At 37.1% G+C, this 16,128-nt stretch overlaps 1 protein-coding gene across 1 annotated transcript in view; it reads left to right on the top strand.

Moving 5' to 3' along the window:
- Nucleotides 1-16,128, top strand: part of pou1f1 (POU class 1 homeobox 1) — a 56,654-nt gene that overhangs the window by 12,158 nt on the left and 28,368 nt on the right. Inside the window, exons 2-3 of the mRNA XM_039746293.1 lie at nucleotides 2,482-2,631; nucleotides 3,317-3,430. Of these exons, the coding sequence (XP_039602227.1) occupies nucleotides 2,482-2,631; nucleotides 3,317-3,430 (264 nt within the window). The remainder of the gene's footprint in view (nucleotides 1-2,481; nucleotides 2,632-3,316; nucleotides 3,431-16,128) is intronic.

Consider the following 16,128-nt stretch of genomic DNA (forward strand, 5'->3'; position numbering starts at 1 on the left):
GTGTTAATTCTATCTTCTAATATGAGATGGATGGTAGACCTATTCACATATTGTTTAATTTTTTTTTCCATGTGGACAGCGAAAGTTTGTTGAAAAAGAGCTTTATATGTACTTGTGATATTTATACCCAGATATTTAAACTGATTTGCTAAGATAAATGGGAAGGTGTCCAGTCCAACATTTTGTGCTAGAAAGTTCACTGGAAAAATCACACATTTAATCAAATTAATTTTGAATTCAGATATTTTTTGAAAATCTGCTGAAGCTTTTAGGACTGCTGGCACTGAATTTTGTGGGTCAGATATATACAGTACCATATTATCTGCATACAGTGATATTTTCTGATCAAGTCCTTCTCTGAAAATCCCCTTTATCTCTGATACATTTTGAAAGTAAACAGCCAATGGCTCAATGGCGATAGCAAAGATCAATGGTAGAAGGGGCCATCCTTGCTGAGTACCACTTTCTAGTTTGAAGTAATCTGAAATAACGTTGTTAATACAAACCTGAGGCATCTGGAGTGGTATAAAGTAATTTGATCCATGCACATATATTTGGACCGAACTCAAATTTGTGCCATGTGGTGAATAGGTAGTCCCATTCCATATCAACTGCCTTTTCTGCATTCTTGGTGTTAAATTTAATGGGTTAATTTCCTAACCTGTTTTTCTAACTCAGAGTTGTGTGGAGTTGTTGTCTATCCTATAAATATAAGGTGTGAAATATCAGCAAACGGACAAGACAGTCATTGTCACTGGGGTCAGTTGCCTATATTTCACTAATGACTCATATAGAGACAATAAAGAGCTTCCAATAAGCTTGCATATGTTTGGGATGTATGAGGAAAAAACAGCACCATCTAAAATAAATGTGCACAGATATTTGGAGAATTTGCAGTATGGAGTACTGTTTAAGGCGTTGGACTTTAAACCCAGACACTTTAGGTTTAAATCCTGGTACTGACACTGTGTGACCATGAGTAAGTCACTTCACTTGTCTGTGCACCCATTAAAAAAAAAAGAAAAGAAATGTAACCAATTATCTCTCTCAGATGTTATAAGTCACCATGGATCAAGGAGTAGGCCAAAAATAAGTAATAATAATAATGCTGGTACTGTATGGCAGTAGCTCTTTACCACTGCACCACTCTGCTGAACCTACAAAAATTATTATGTACAGTATAATCTGGTGTACAGTCAGCGCACCCTTTCATTTGTTTTCTTCTATAAAATGAATTGCAACAAAGTGTACTCTATATAAGAAAATAAAACTCATTTTAGGGAAATTCTCATTAAAAAAGTGCACTCTATAGGAAATGCTGACACTTGATGGCATGACTTTTCTATTGCATAATTTGTTAAAATATGGTTGGGATATCCAGCTACTCAAATAATAGTATACAGGGCTTCAATGTGTGGAGTTTTTACATTTTTGCTCCAACTATAACTTGTTTTTAAATGGAACTTCTACCTTAATTAAGCTTACTCTAATTAGGGCATTAGACCTTTATCTTTACAAAGTTACACAATAATATTTACCCTTAATATGAATTGTGACAACTAATTAAATTTTGCTGTATTATTTTGAAATGTCATTGCTATTTAAGCTAATAATTTCACATGTGGAAATGTTATTGAAATAGCAGCTTCTCTTTACATTTAGTGCCCAGCTTCTCTTTTTCATTTGTCATTATTTGGATACAATTTAGATTTTTGTTTCTATAAAAAGGGAAATTAAAGGAAGGAAGTAAATGTAAACTAGACTCCTATATATTGAAACCTATGAAAAAAATACAAATTTCACATTTGTGTTTCTTACAGCAAAATCAGAGTAGGAAAATGCCAATATTCATATGAACGCAGTGTTATTTTCAAGTAGTGTCAGTTAACAAGGAGCAGAAACAGGTGAAAAATGACAGGAGCCTCAATTGTCATTTCTGCATCAGTGATCTAGTAAGTAATTCAATAAAAAACAAGAGGTTGTAAAAGAAATAAAATAACCAAATGTTAAAATTAAAGAGAGAGAAGTATAACTTGCCATACCTTTATATTCCATTATAATGTAAATCAGCCTAGCTTTGCATTTCTGGATTTTCACAACAAGGATTAAAACTGAATTGAATTGAAATTGATGCACCATTACAACATCAATAAGAATGAAATATATAATTAAAAAAACATTACAGCCCTCCATGGACGGAGTTGAGTTGCTAGGGAAATTGAGGATTTCATCTTATTTAACAGTTCTTTTTTATGCTTTCTCCTTTTATATTTGACTTCTCTGAATACCACAGAAATCCATCATGGTTTTATATAGTGTTTTGATTAACTCAAAGCCCTTACCAGAATAGCAGAAGTAGTTAATAACTTGCTTAGAAGATAAGCTGAACTAATTTGTGTTGGGGTCTGAGGCTATAACCTTCTTGCCTCCAGTCAGACAGCTTGCCACTCTCCTTTGAAGGCCATTCTGTTTTCTCCTCAGTTCCTTCTGGATTGTCCCTTGTGCCATCATCTAAGCGATCCCACATGCACTTATCATCTTCAGCTCTTGGGAGCAGTGCTGCAGGACTACACTACTCAGTGTCACCCTGCCACTATGGAAACCAACAGGCTGCCTATGGAATGATGGCAGGTGAGTAGGCAATGAAAGATACCATCGGCATGGTATATTCAGTTAGATTAAGTCCTAGAGTGAAAGCCTTCTTTGCAATTTTCTGTGAATGTCATACCAATGCAAAAACCGAAAACAAGCCAGATGTTTGCTATATGCACTCACTAGTATTTATATGGTTCTCCAAGAAAGTGAGACTCTTAATAAATCAGAAGCAAACATTAATTTGAAACTGGACAAGTTTGTGCATCATTAAAATAAATTGTGTACAATAATATAAACTCTGTGGTGTGGTCAGCATCAAAGCAAAAGAATGAGAATGTGGAGTTTGGAGAGGGCAGACAACTCAAAGTAATCATTGCATCAGCACCATCTACAGACAAAAGGGGGACAATGATGTGATCCACAGATATAATCTACTTTTCTATTTTGTTCTCATAGGCATCAAATCTACTGCCAGATGTTTGCTATATGCACTCACTAGTATTTATATGGTTCTCCAAGAAAGTGAGACTCTTAATAAATCAGAAGCAAACATTAATTTGAAACTGGACAAGTTTGTGCATCATTAAAATAAATTGTGTACAATAATATAAACTCTGTGGTGTGGTCAGCATCAAAGCAAAAGAATGAGAATTCTTTTTTCAAAAGGGGGACAATGATGTGATCCACAGACATAATCTACTTTTCTATTTTGTTCTCATAGGCATCAAATCTACTGCACAAGAAATGTTGACAGCCAGCATTTCCCAAAGTCGGATTTTGCAGGCTTGCAGTGTCCCACATCCTAACGTGGTTAATGGTGCAAATGCTCTTCAAGGTAGGTTTTGGGCTTCAATGTGACATTTTATTGCAAAGGAACACTAAATACTACATTGTGTGGCTAAATAAGTAACACATTTTGTTGTTATTTCTCAATAACATGCAGTTATGTAGAAGCTGTAACACCATTAAATAATCTATAAAAAGTATGAAAAAAAATGACCAAGAATGTACTATTATTGTCGTATATTTGGCCAGTACCCTTACTAAAGCTAATTTAAATGATTAGGATATGCTACAATTGTTAGACATGTTAAGTCAGGAGCTGAAATCGACAACCTAACACTTGTGAGGGACAGTTGGGAGCCTGGCCTGGTCAGGACATTCTCAGTCGGGAGGGACAAGGAGAGACAGCATGCACAGGATGGATTTCTTACAGGATATGATGGGAACTGAAGTTCTTTGGCTCAGCACTATTGGGTTCTGTGGGTGCCACCAGGGGGTGCTGCAGGAAGAAACAAGCCCTACTTAATGTGGCTCTTGCCTTACCTGCAAGTGCTCCTTTGGGACACTGGAAATACTTCTGGGGATTACTTAAAAGGAGCTGTCTGCCACTGCTTGAGGAGCCAGAGTCAGGAGGAAGGACAATGCTTATGTCAGGGAGTGGAGGCAGAGGCAAAGAGAGAGAAGACAGAAAAAAGAATAGCAATGCTCTGTGCTTGTTGTCTTTATTGCACTTGTGGCTTTTATACTTGTGTCCGAGCCTTTGTGTTGGGTGTTTGGGGAGCTGTAGTGTACCCAGTGTCCACGCTTTTTGTAGTAAGAAATCCTTCATACTACTCCACAGTGTAATTGATCAAATACTTTTACATTAAGGAGAACTACATTATGGGGTACAGGTACAGGGTCCCACATCCCTAAATCTGGATAAATTCAGTTCAGTAAGTTAATAGAGAGAGAGAGAGAGAGAGGTTAGTAGCATGCACTGATATAGCACGTTGCCGCACGCACCATATGACAAACCACCTCAGGATCCCAGATTAGGACCCGAGTGCAGCCATGCAACGGGTGACACCTCAGCACCACACCAGTTCAGATGGAATCGAACAGTGGGAGGTTTTTTTTTTATGGCCATCAACCCCTGAATTTTCCCTGAAGGTTGGAGGAATAAAGGGATGCAATATGAGTTGTAGTAAAAAGTACCTTAGCTGCTTTTTGAATAACGAGAACAGAGTACAAGCAATTAGTCACCTTGACTTCCTTGACTGTGGCCACCAGAGGTCTCCTTCCTTGGTTTTTCATTGTGAAATACTTTTATAGGTTTCGATTTGCTAGTACCAATGCTAGACCCTTGCCACTATAGATAGAAGGATGGTATTTTGGAAATTTACATGCAAGAGACTCACTCATTTTTTTATTTCATAGTCTGTTTTACCATTGTAACAAGTACAACAAAATTGTCATTTTACTTACTTTGTCAGTAATAGTTCAAAAGTAAGTAAGTAAAAGTAGCAACAAAAAAGAATGTATAAACACTACTACCATTTTCTATAAAGAAAGCAACAAAGCATGACAAAATGAGAAAAATGGCATGACAAAAATCAGGTGAAAAAAATACCATAGTAAGTAAACTTAGGGAAGTGCAAACCCATTCCATTAGCACTGTCTGCAAGGTGAAACCATCCAGACCACAGAAGAGCACACTTTCAAAGGCTGAATTTAGACTAGCCGAATAATCTGAATAGGGACTGAAACACTATTTCTCATGGTGCTATTCAAAACATAAATAAACTGTAACCTAGCATAACATTCTGAAATTTGCTTAATCTAATTCATGAGCACGATGGGGATATAAACAATACTTGTAGCAATAGAAGCAAAGCAGGAATCAACCCTGGATGAGACACCAGTCTGTCAAAGGGTCCACTCACTTACACACACACTTACTCATACTAGGCCAGTTTAGAGCTTTCATTTTAATTAATGTGAATGGATTTTTGTAGAACTGGAATGCCCTGAGAAATACAGAGATATCATGTAAACTCTCAATTGACAGAAGCTAGGCACAGGTTTCAAATACCAAATATATAGTGAATAAATTTAAATGCACCTGTTACCTTCTCTTCCTTGACTGATGGGAAGTTCATTAACAGTTTGAAGCATGCCCTCCAGTTATACTTTAAAGAGGTTGTGCACTACTCCTGTTTTTCCAGCTACGGTGCAGCTGGTACTTCCCATGGGAATGTCACAAAGCACAGCTCACTGGTGGGAGACCCTGGGACACATGTGATGGATTATAATTTTGACTGTCCTAGGATTGTCAGATAGCTGGAAGTAGTTGCTGGGATGGGGAGATCTGATCAGCCCAACTGAGTATGTTCCTACAGAATCCATCACCAAGAAAAGTAGAAAAAAATTATTAAAATGACATTCATATAAACAACTGGATACCTTGTTAAGTAAACTTAATTCTTCTTGATTGTTTGAACTAAAACAGATTACATACTATTTTAAAAATCCAGCTAAAAGCAATAGGCTAAAAGTATAAAATTGCAGTTTTAACAATCAAAAGACAGAAATAAGACTGTTTGTTGAGCAATGGTCAAACAATTCTTATTATACATATTTGTACCTAAGAAAAATAGATACAGTTGCATTTGTTTTCCATAGCCCTGCTTCCCAATTCTGCAATGTACAATCTTTAAAGGAAGCAAAGTCTTGAAAGCTTTTCTTTGTCTCATATTAGAGAGAAAAATATTAATAGAACTGACAGACTTTGTATAAGTGGATAGAATAATAAATAGCATATTGAACTTATATGAATGGTCTTCTATCAAATAAAATCTTGCATAAAATTGTATTTAATCTAAACAAAACTGTATTTATACAGTATAGACAGATAGGTAAATGGATATACAAGCAGTAATTAAGGCTTGCTTTTGGACAACAAAACAGACAACATTTATCAATATACTGCTAAAATACATGAGTGAAGAAATTTTTAAGAATCCTAATAATACTTTTATGAACTCAGTAATGATAATTTTAAACTCCCAGATAAATAATCAATGAGGAGCAAGTCAGACTTGTGAGCTAATAAAGAATGCAAGATAGAAATATTGCTGATGACGACAGCTCTGATTTCTTATGGGGTACTGGAAATGTAAACAGTTTAAATAACAGACTATAGAAGACAATAAGGGAAAATTTAAAAGAAATCAAAAGATGCTATTATGCTGTAAGTCAATTAGATAATATAAAGTAAAAGCACATCTTAATATAGTACAGTAAATAAGAAACAGAAGAAAAAGCTGACAAGTGTCAATATTTTAATTTAGAGCAATGTGTAGTAAACAGTTAAGTTTTGACTTCTATATCACTTGCACTCTATTGATAATTAACCTCTATGTATGTTTTGCTTTCAAAAAACATAAATATGACCAAGATAAAAAGGATACATTTGGGTCTCAAACCATGATGTCATTGACTTACAGTCAGCCATGATACCATCTGGACTATTCTGGAACCGCTGTAGACTGGCACTAGGTTTGCCCTTTCAGTCTAATAATTGAAAACTTCATCATAGTTTTCTCTATTTTTTTCACAATTATATTAACGTTTTGGTGTGGGTGGATTTTATGGACCTAAGGGGCATGAGATATATTCATTAGGGTAAATCAATTTTCTTGAGGTTGTTGCAGATAACCAAGAATATCTCTCTATTAAATAAAAAAAAATCCTTTGATTGAGACTTTTTGGAGACAAGACTTTTTGGAAAAGAGATTTTTTTCAAGACCCGCGTGACAAGATTTTTGCTTTGACATTTTTTCAAGTCACGCCCTCCTCTCAAACATTTTCAAACAAGACCTCAATTCAAATTCGTGTGAATGCTTTTGTTAGACACACTTCCTGTACACTCAGCTCTTATACATTTTAATGTTTTCCTTACTCTAAGTTCCCAATTAAAGAAGATGTATTATGTCCAAATGTTATTGAAGAATTTCATCACGAAGGGTTATCAACATAAAAAATGAGTACACATGCAATCCTTGAACTGAGAAACAAGGAAGTCAAACGAATTAACACCAAAAATGTCAATCGGTTACATTAAATTGGTTAAATGTGTCCAAAAACGTCAAATGGTTACACTGCAAATTGGTTAAATGTGTATCAATAGACTATGCTGAAACAGTTGGTGGTGATTGTGTGGAAGATGAAAACATCAACTTACGATATCCCAAAGAATATCTACAACCGTTAACAATGTCCGGTCTTACAACACATGAATTACTGTAGAAAGAAGGATGTATCCAAGAAAGGTAATGTAGTACATCTTCTGCGGATGGCATTACAAAACAAAGGAGATCTTAATATTCCATTTGTATTAAAACATTAACAGTTTCCCATTAGAATAGCTTTTGCAAAGACAATTAACAAATCTTAGAGCCAAATATTCAAAAAAGTTGTTTTATTTAATAGAGCGAAATAAACAAAATTCAATCACGGGCAGTTATACATTGCATTGATGCATATGTAACAATTCCTATGAAAATCAAAGCAAAGCATGAAAAATCAATCTGTTTAAATTGTACATCTGTATCCCCATATGCGAGCAGCAGAACCGCAAAGAGGCTAGTGAGTTGGTGAGTGAAGTGAGCAGTTGGCGAAGCCCCCTAGTACATATAAATATACAGTGGTGGGCAAAAGTAGGTTTACAGTTGCCTGTATGGAACAAGAGGAACAAGACATGTAGGTTATGATTATTGCAATATCTTTATTAACTCAATAGATTTATTACATTTATTAACTGAAAAAAATGCAACAAAGACACAGTATACTCGTAAGTGATCAAATTGCCGACCTCGCGTACTCACAACTGTACATATATAGATAGATAGTATTTGCCCCAGAGGGCAGTTGGGTGTCCTGCCCAGGAAAGTGGTGCAATCCTTACCAAGCCAGGAGGCCATAATGGAAGGATGGATTCAATGGGTGCAATATCAGGCCTGGTCGCCTCGTATAGAATCCCAGTTTGGACACCCACAGAGCTGCTATTTAAGTGGGGGATGAACTGCTTTCATGGACGCTGGACATCTTCTCTTGCCAGTTCTTGTAATCTTTGGGTATCCCACTCAAATTAGGAATCATAAGGGTTCCCGGCCTGGGTGTTACGTCATGAGAGCTGGGGCATCTACTATATATATCCATCCATCCATTATCCAACCTGCTATATCCTAACTACAGGGTCCTGGGGGTATGCTGGAGCCAATCCCAGCCAACACAGGACACAAGGCAGGAAACAAACCTCAGGCACACACTAGGGACACACACACCAAGCACACACTAGGGACAATTTAGAATCGCCAATGCACCTAACCTGCATGTCTTTGGACCGTGGGAGGAAACCGGATTACCTGGAGGAAACCCACACAGACACGGGGAGAACATGCACACTCCACGCAGGAAGGATCTGGGAAGCGAACCTGGGTCTCCTAACTGTGAGGCAGCAGCGCTACCCACTGTGCCACCGTGCCGCCCATATATATATATATATCTGGCTGCCTATGACTGCTCTGTAAAAGTGTAACATTTATTACATTGCTGCTAAATTTTCTATGTCTTTGCACCTGCAAGACAAGTCCCAAATTAACTGCACTGCAATGTAAAGTTAAATGAAATTACCATTGAATTTAATTACCACATGATGGCACAAATTAATTAGGGTTAATTAAAGAATTATGGTGCACCTTTCATATACACTGTCTGATTCTGTTGTGACGAGTGGCCTCAGCCATTACTTGGCCTGGACACCAGCAGGATGGAAGGACTGGGTGAAAAAGCATCTCCAAAGCACTACCTCCCCTGGGACACTAGAGGGCTGCCCTCTGGGTGGCTGTGACACCACGAATTCCCATAGGACTTGCACCACACCTGGGAGTGATTCCAGGTAATACTAATGAGGCACCAGGAGCACTCCCAGGAAGTGACTAAAAGGAGCCGACTCACTCCATTCAAGGAGCCAGAGTCGGAAGGAAGTGGATGAAGCTTGCTGGAGAGGAGTGAAGGTGGGCAGAGAAAGAGAGAGAATAAAGAACTGTGTTTGGTTTCTTGTGCTTTGTTCCACTGTGCTCTGTAGTGGGGAGTGAAGAAAAAGCACGGCCCCACTTGGAATAAAGCATGTATGCTGGAAAGGAATTTTTTTGTCTATCTCTCTGTGTCAGGTAGGGTGGCCCTCTGGTGGACCACACTGTATAAAGTATTATATATTATAAATATATAATTTTAACATAAAATATTAAACAGTGGTGCAATCTAATGCACCCACTGATTTGCAAGGTCCCATATACAGATAGTTGAACAGATATATATTGCGGATGAATGGATGGATGGACACTCCATGAGACTGCCTGTGTGCGTGTTCTCCTTATCATCAAGGGTATTTCTCCAGGTAAAGTCCTGCAGATGAGTTTTACTTGTTAATCTAAATTTTCTAGACGTGTGGATGTGTGTACCCTTCAGTGGCTTAGTGCACTGTCCCATTTATATAATATACTGCAGAATTTTCCAAAACCTGTCATGAAATGAATAAATATTGTAAGGCAGTTCTTGAAGAGAAAAAGAATACTGATACTCTCCTTTTTTCACAATAGCATTTGTGTCAGCTGGTATCAGCAAGCCATATTCAATCTCTGCTGTACTAGGAGATACTTCTAATGTTCACAACATTTGTTTCATTAATGACAGCACAAAAATTTCAAATAAAAATCTATAGGTAAATGGCCTTTGTATCGATTTTGTAAACTGTAATATTTTTTTTATTTCATTACATGAAGCCATCTTACAAATATACATTGTTTTATGTGTGATTTTGAATCTCACATAAAAGCAGTCAGCCATTTTGTGGTCAGCTTTCCATGTTTTTTCCACAGTGTCATTGTTTAGCTATATCAGTGCTTAAGGAGGAAAGCTGACCCTTTTCTTAACTCATTAGTTCCTCATGTCACCAACAAAAATAGCAGGGCATGGGAGCAGAAGGGGAAGATAAACAGGAGAAGCCCAAACCAATTTAATGCACTCTTCCTGAAGTTAAGCAAGGCTACTGTCTTTTGCTAAAGAGGGCAAGTCTTGATGAACAGGAGCAGAAAAACAGAGAGTGAGAAGTGCAGGGAAGGAAAAATACACAGTACTCCGAAGAGCTAAACTCAGAAGAGCAGGTTCTATCTAATGGCTGACTATAAGAACTGCTTCTAGGGATTTTTGACAGTATAAACGGATGAGTTTACTTAAGTAAATCCTTTCACCCACTTTTTAATCTGCTTTATCCAGTTTAGGTATGTGGTGGGTCAGTGTCTGTCCTGGCAGTACTGGATGTAAGACATAACTCTACCACCACCACTACAAACACCTATACACACCCTTACTCACTTTATTATTAATCCTTCCAAAAAGAATATATAGTTGCAGACAATATTCTATATTCATCGCTAATAAGTAATTGGTTCAGATAAAAAAAGTGCAGCTAAAAAAATTAAACATTAGCAGTGCTCTTGAATCAAAACAATTTTTACTAAAAGAAAGTCTCTATGCTGACTGGCACTTTTGGTACCAGTAATTGTCACACATAGAATATACTTAGGCAAAGAACTTATGAATTTGCTTTTGACTGACAGATGGGTTCCAACAAACCCCTAAAGGCAGTGCAACCCTCCAGAATGCAATAGGGCTAGTAGTGCGGCCCCCTGGCTTAGAGGTTGGGCAGTTCACTCTAAGGCTGCAGGTGCAATCCTCACCCTCTCTGAGCCAGCCACTTCATTATGCTACGCTTCAGCTTATTAAGTGTGAATCTTGGCAGAATAATTTGATGTGCTTGCAGGCACCTCATCCAAGATTAGCCCCTGCCTTGTGCCCAGTGCTGTGAGGATTGCTTTTCTATATCCATGAATTGAAATGGATAGATTCAAAACATGTATGGATATATATTGCCAAACTCTGAGATAAAGCTCACAGAAAAATGTATAAATATTGTCCAGAGCCAGAATAGAATGCCTGAAATAGAGTTACTAAGGCAAACATTCTGGGCAGACACACCATAATAGGGGCCAAACTATGAAGACGATGAAGGATTTAAGCCATTGTCAAACACGAAAAATGCTGGCAGGTTTAGAAGATGCCTAGCAGTCTATTGTCACTCCTGTAAGCATTTTAGGAGACAGTGTCAGGGTATAATTAGAAGAAGTCAGTGATGTGTCAGTTAAAGATTAATCACGCCTGTCTACAGCTGATTAATGCTTTGTACTTGTTGAGTATACGATTAACTTGTCCAAATTGTGCTTTTGTGTAACCATTGTTGAACATTATAATGAGTGCTAATGATGGTGCCTTTTCCTCATGAAGGCAGACCTGATCACTTTATTTATTGCAGTTAGTGTGCCTGTTACTTGGGAAGTAAGGTGGTATAGAATACTACTAGGACAGATGAGGGATTAGCTGCACCACTTTATCAGTATCACTTATAGCGTGAGAGACGACCATGTTGAGTCACTACTCACCCTTCCATCATGTCAGGACTAAATGGCCATAAATGAGACAGGGCACTGTGCCTTCCACTCTCAGTTCATTTCACACTAGTTAGGTGTTGCTGTTGTGCTCATTGTCTTGAATGAATAAAAAACATATTTAGCAACAGTGGAAGTGTTTGCATTTATCTACACTATTCACTAAGAGAATTCAAATGGGTTGCTTGGCTGCTCATTGGAATAAAATCCTGCATTTCCAAAGTCCTTGCTTTGAATCCCATCCCTGTTACTGACTATGTGGAGTTCATGCCATTGTAGCACCTGTCAGATGTCCTGTACTCACTCTATCTATCTATCTATCTATCTATCTATCTATCTATCTATCTATCTATCTATCTATCTATCTATCTATCTATCTATCTATCTAACCAGCCACTTAATTAGGTACACCTGTTTAACTGATTGTAAATGCAAATACAGTATCTAATCAGCCAATCACGTGGCAGCAACTCAATGCATTTAGGCATGTAGACTTTGATAAGACAACCTGCTGAAGTTGCATTCTAATAATAATAATACATTTTATTTATATAGCACCTTTTCCATGCTCAAGGCACTTCACATTCTGATGCTGAACCGAGCATCAGAATGGTGAAGAAAGGTGATTTAAGTGACTTTGAATGTTGCATGCCTGATGGTGCCAGACGGACTAGTCTGAGTATTTCAGAAATTGCTAATCTACTGGGATTTTCACAAACAATAATCTCTAGGATGTATAGAGAATTGTCCAAAAAATGGGAACATATCCAGAGAGTGGCCATTCTCGTAGCAAAAATGCCTGGTTGGTGCCAGAGGTTGGAGGACAATGGCCAAACTGGTTCGAGGAACTCAAAAAGCCACTTGTTACAACTGAGGTATGCAAAAGTGAAAACCTTTGGGATGTGGTGGAATGGAAGATTCATGGATGTGCAGCTAATAAATCTGCAGCAACTGACCAAAATCCCTGAGGATTTTCCAGCACCTTGTTGAATGTATGTCATGATGAATTATGGCAGTTTTAAAAGCAAAAGGAGATCCAACCTCGTACCTAATAAAGTGGCCAGTGAGAGTATATATATATATATATATATATATATATATATATATATATATATAGAGAGAGAGAGAGAGAGAGAGAGAGAGAGAGAGAGAATATATTTATATATATAAAGAGAGGATATATATATATATATATATATATATATATATATATATATATATATATATATATATATATATATATATATATATAATTTCATTAGAATTGCTTCCTATCTGTTTATTTAGTAAAAAATGTTTGCAGTGTGGTTCACTTTTGTGGAATAATATTGACACCTAGTGGACAGCTACTTGTACCACAATGGTTTCATTTTCTTTTCACTCACTCAATTTGCAACCTTACCACTTAGATTGTATTTTATATATTATTGTGAAAGCTCACTCTCACAAAACATTGTACAAAGCACAACCAAGTATAATTGCAATCAATAACACAAAACAATGTACTTCAATGGAATTGAAATGCTTTATAAATCATAAAGGAGTAAGCAATAGGAATGACCTACATAAGTTAAAATGATCTGAATGTAGATCAAGGAGGATTTACAATAAGCTGATAAACAGCAGAAAATACCTGTACAGAAAGTGCAGAAGTGTCTATTAGATAATTCAGGTCTGAACTTGAGTGTCTTTATTTTTGACAGTCTCAACTTCATTGCTATAGACAGAAGAGAGTGAGTGACATGTTAGTCATTATGTGTGAGGCTGTGCTTCTCTCAGGGCACTGTCTAAATTATTACGCTCACACTTCAAAATCCGAATCCTGATTGAGTATTATGGATGGACTTTAGGTAAAGCATTCCCACTAACGGCTGAATAGCTAAATATGATTTCATAGAGAGTTGGTGAAGGGTTGGACTATTGAGGTGATTGGCCTCAGAGAGTCTCAGGTAATACTACAGTGAATCTTTGGAAACAGAATTGCAAGGCATGGTCTTATATTCATTGTACCCTGTTATTATTGCCCTATTGTCATTAGTCCGTGAGAGGCACACAAGTAAGAATTTTTTTAACTGTGTACACATGATGATAAATTTTGACTTGAACAAAAGTTTTAATGACAAAACAATATTGAGCAGGAAGCCAGTGTAGTCATTCCAATCAATGGGTTATGCAATATTGCGTTTACAGTGAGTCAGGACTCTGGCAGCAACATATTTCAATGTGTGTCTGCTTTGCATTGGATAATTTAAATATATTTAGGCTTTGAATTTCAATGTAACATTCTCACCATAATAGTCATGCAGTCACTTCAATTAACTTGATTTTCAGTGGTTTTAATGACACATTTTATAGTCTAAAATAAAAGTCAACATAAAGTCCACACGTTATCTGTGACTTTTCAATTAACTTGATCACATTTTCAGCCTTCTGTAAGTCATGTTTAATAGTGAGAGCTACCACGGGATTTAGTGGACACCTTGATATGTTTTTTTTTTTTTTTTATACTTATGAAAATGATTTTTTTTTTAGGCTGGCAGAAATTCTGTTTATGTCATAAACCAGTTTCCAAATGGCTGATCATGCAAATGTTTTTTAAGGTAACTTCAGACACGTCACATGTCATGAGCTGAATTCCATACTGCTGCCCCCATTCTCAGTGAATAAGCACATAGATGAAGCCTCAAAATCCACACCCTCTGATTGTCAGCCTAGCAAAATAATGGCAGAAAGCATCATTTAAAGTACTGTTTAACCGAGTAAAGTTTCTTTTTTTATGATCAATGGGTGAAAGCAGAAAGTAATGCGATCTCCTGAACTGGTGAAATACAACTAATGCTGCAGCAGCCTTTAAACGCTGATGGTTTCATAAGCAGCACTATAACTATGGTGATGGGGCATTTTCTTTGATTTTTTAAACTTTAAAAGTGGAGATTAAGTAAAGATTGCAATCACAGATTCTAACTCATAATGCACCCAATTATATTGGTCTCTCTTTAATTCTCACCTTGGAAGCTGAAATTGGAAAATGGTGCATTTTGTTCAATTTCTGATCATGTTGCCTTCCTATTTTGTGACCCCAGCAAATACCAACCCTGCAACCACCTGTATTCAGTAACACTGCACTGGTTTTCACAGCAAGTTGTGGCATCACCATTTTGACTTGAACACAAGTTTTAAAGATAAGACAATATTGAGCAGGAAGCCAGTGTACTCAAGATCATTCCATTAAAATGTAAATATTGTGGGTATTGACTATACCTAATATTTATTCTTAAGCCTTCCATAGTTGGAAACACTTTGAGCAAATCCCTCACTGGTGACAATGTGCATATTAGGCTGATTGATGATTTTAATATTGCCTCTGATAGGCATCAAAGGACCCAAGCAATGGACTGGCATCCTGTCCAGGGTTGGTTGCTATCTAGCACCCAGTGCTTACTGGTTAGGCTCCAACCCACTAAGACATTGAACCTTCGGCTGATTTATAGGAATTCCATGTAATGCCAGTTACTAAAACCAAAAGAGAAAAATTTCCATCTCGGTCGACAATGGATTTCTGCAAAAAGAAGGAAGTTCAAAGGAGAAGTGCAGGTAGAAGTTTCAAGAGGAAATACAAGTAGTGTATCGGGACCTGAGATAGTAAAATTGCTGGATCCAGCTCTTGGGTACTGGACTGGTTTATAAGGGGCATTAAAAAAATCACAATTTATTAATCTACTTTTACTGCATTCTGGCCCTTTCACAAAGCTGCATATATTTCACATTGTTTAGATTCACAGCACCCCTCTGCTCCTAGAAAAAAACTAGAACCGTTTGTCATTGCTCTGTTCCCTTCAGGCTGCCCAGAAAGGAGCATAAAATAAACCTGTATGCCTAAAATCATGAGTCAAGAAGAAATGGAAGCCCTGGTGAGTGTGCGAGGGAAACCATTAAATCAAAAGAAAGTTGTGCAATGGCCACATTTAGGCAGCATGTGGCAGAAAAGGACTGAGTTTTAGTTTTTAACAGGGAGCTTAGCAAAAAATGAATTATTGGCACCATTTGAAGTCTTCAGTTAAAATAAAGGAGCTGTGCACTGCAGCAAAATCACTTTTCCAAAGCAGGAATCTCATACTTCCTGGAGGTATTTTATATAGTCGGCCAGCTACTTTAGATGACCCTGGCTGGTGTTTTTTTTTTTTGTTTGTCTTTATTTCAC

Source organism: Polypterus senegalus, chromosome 2 (genome assembly GCF_016835505.1).
Source record: "Polypterus senegalus isolate Bchr_013 chromosome 2, ASM1683550v1, whole genome shotgun sequence".
In the NCBI taxonomy this organism is placed as follows: Eukaryota; Metazoa; Chordata; class Cladistia; order Polypteriformes; family Polypteridae; genus Polypterus; species Polypterus senegalus.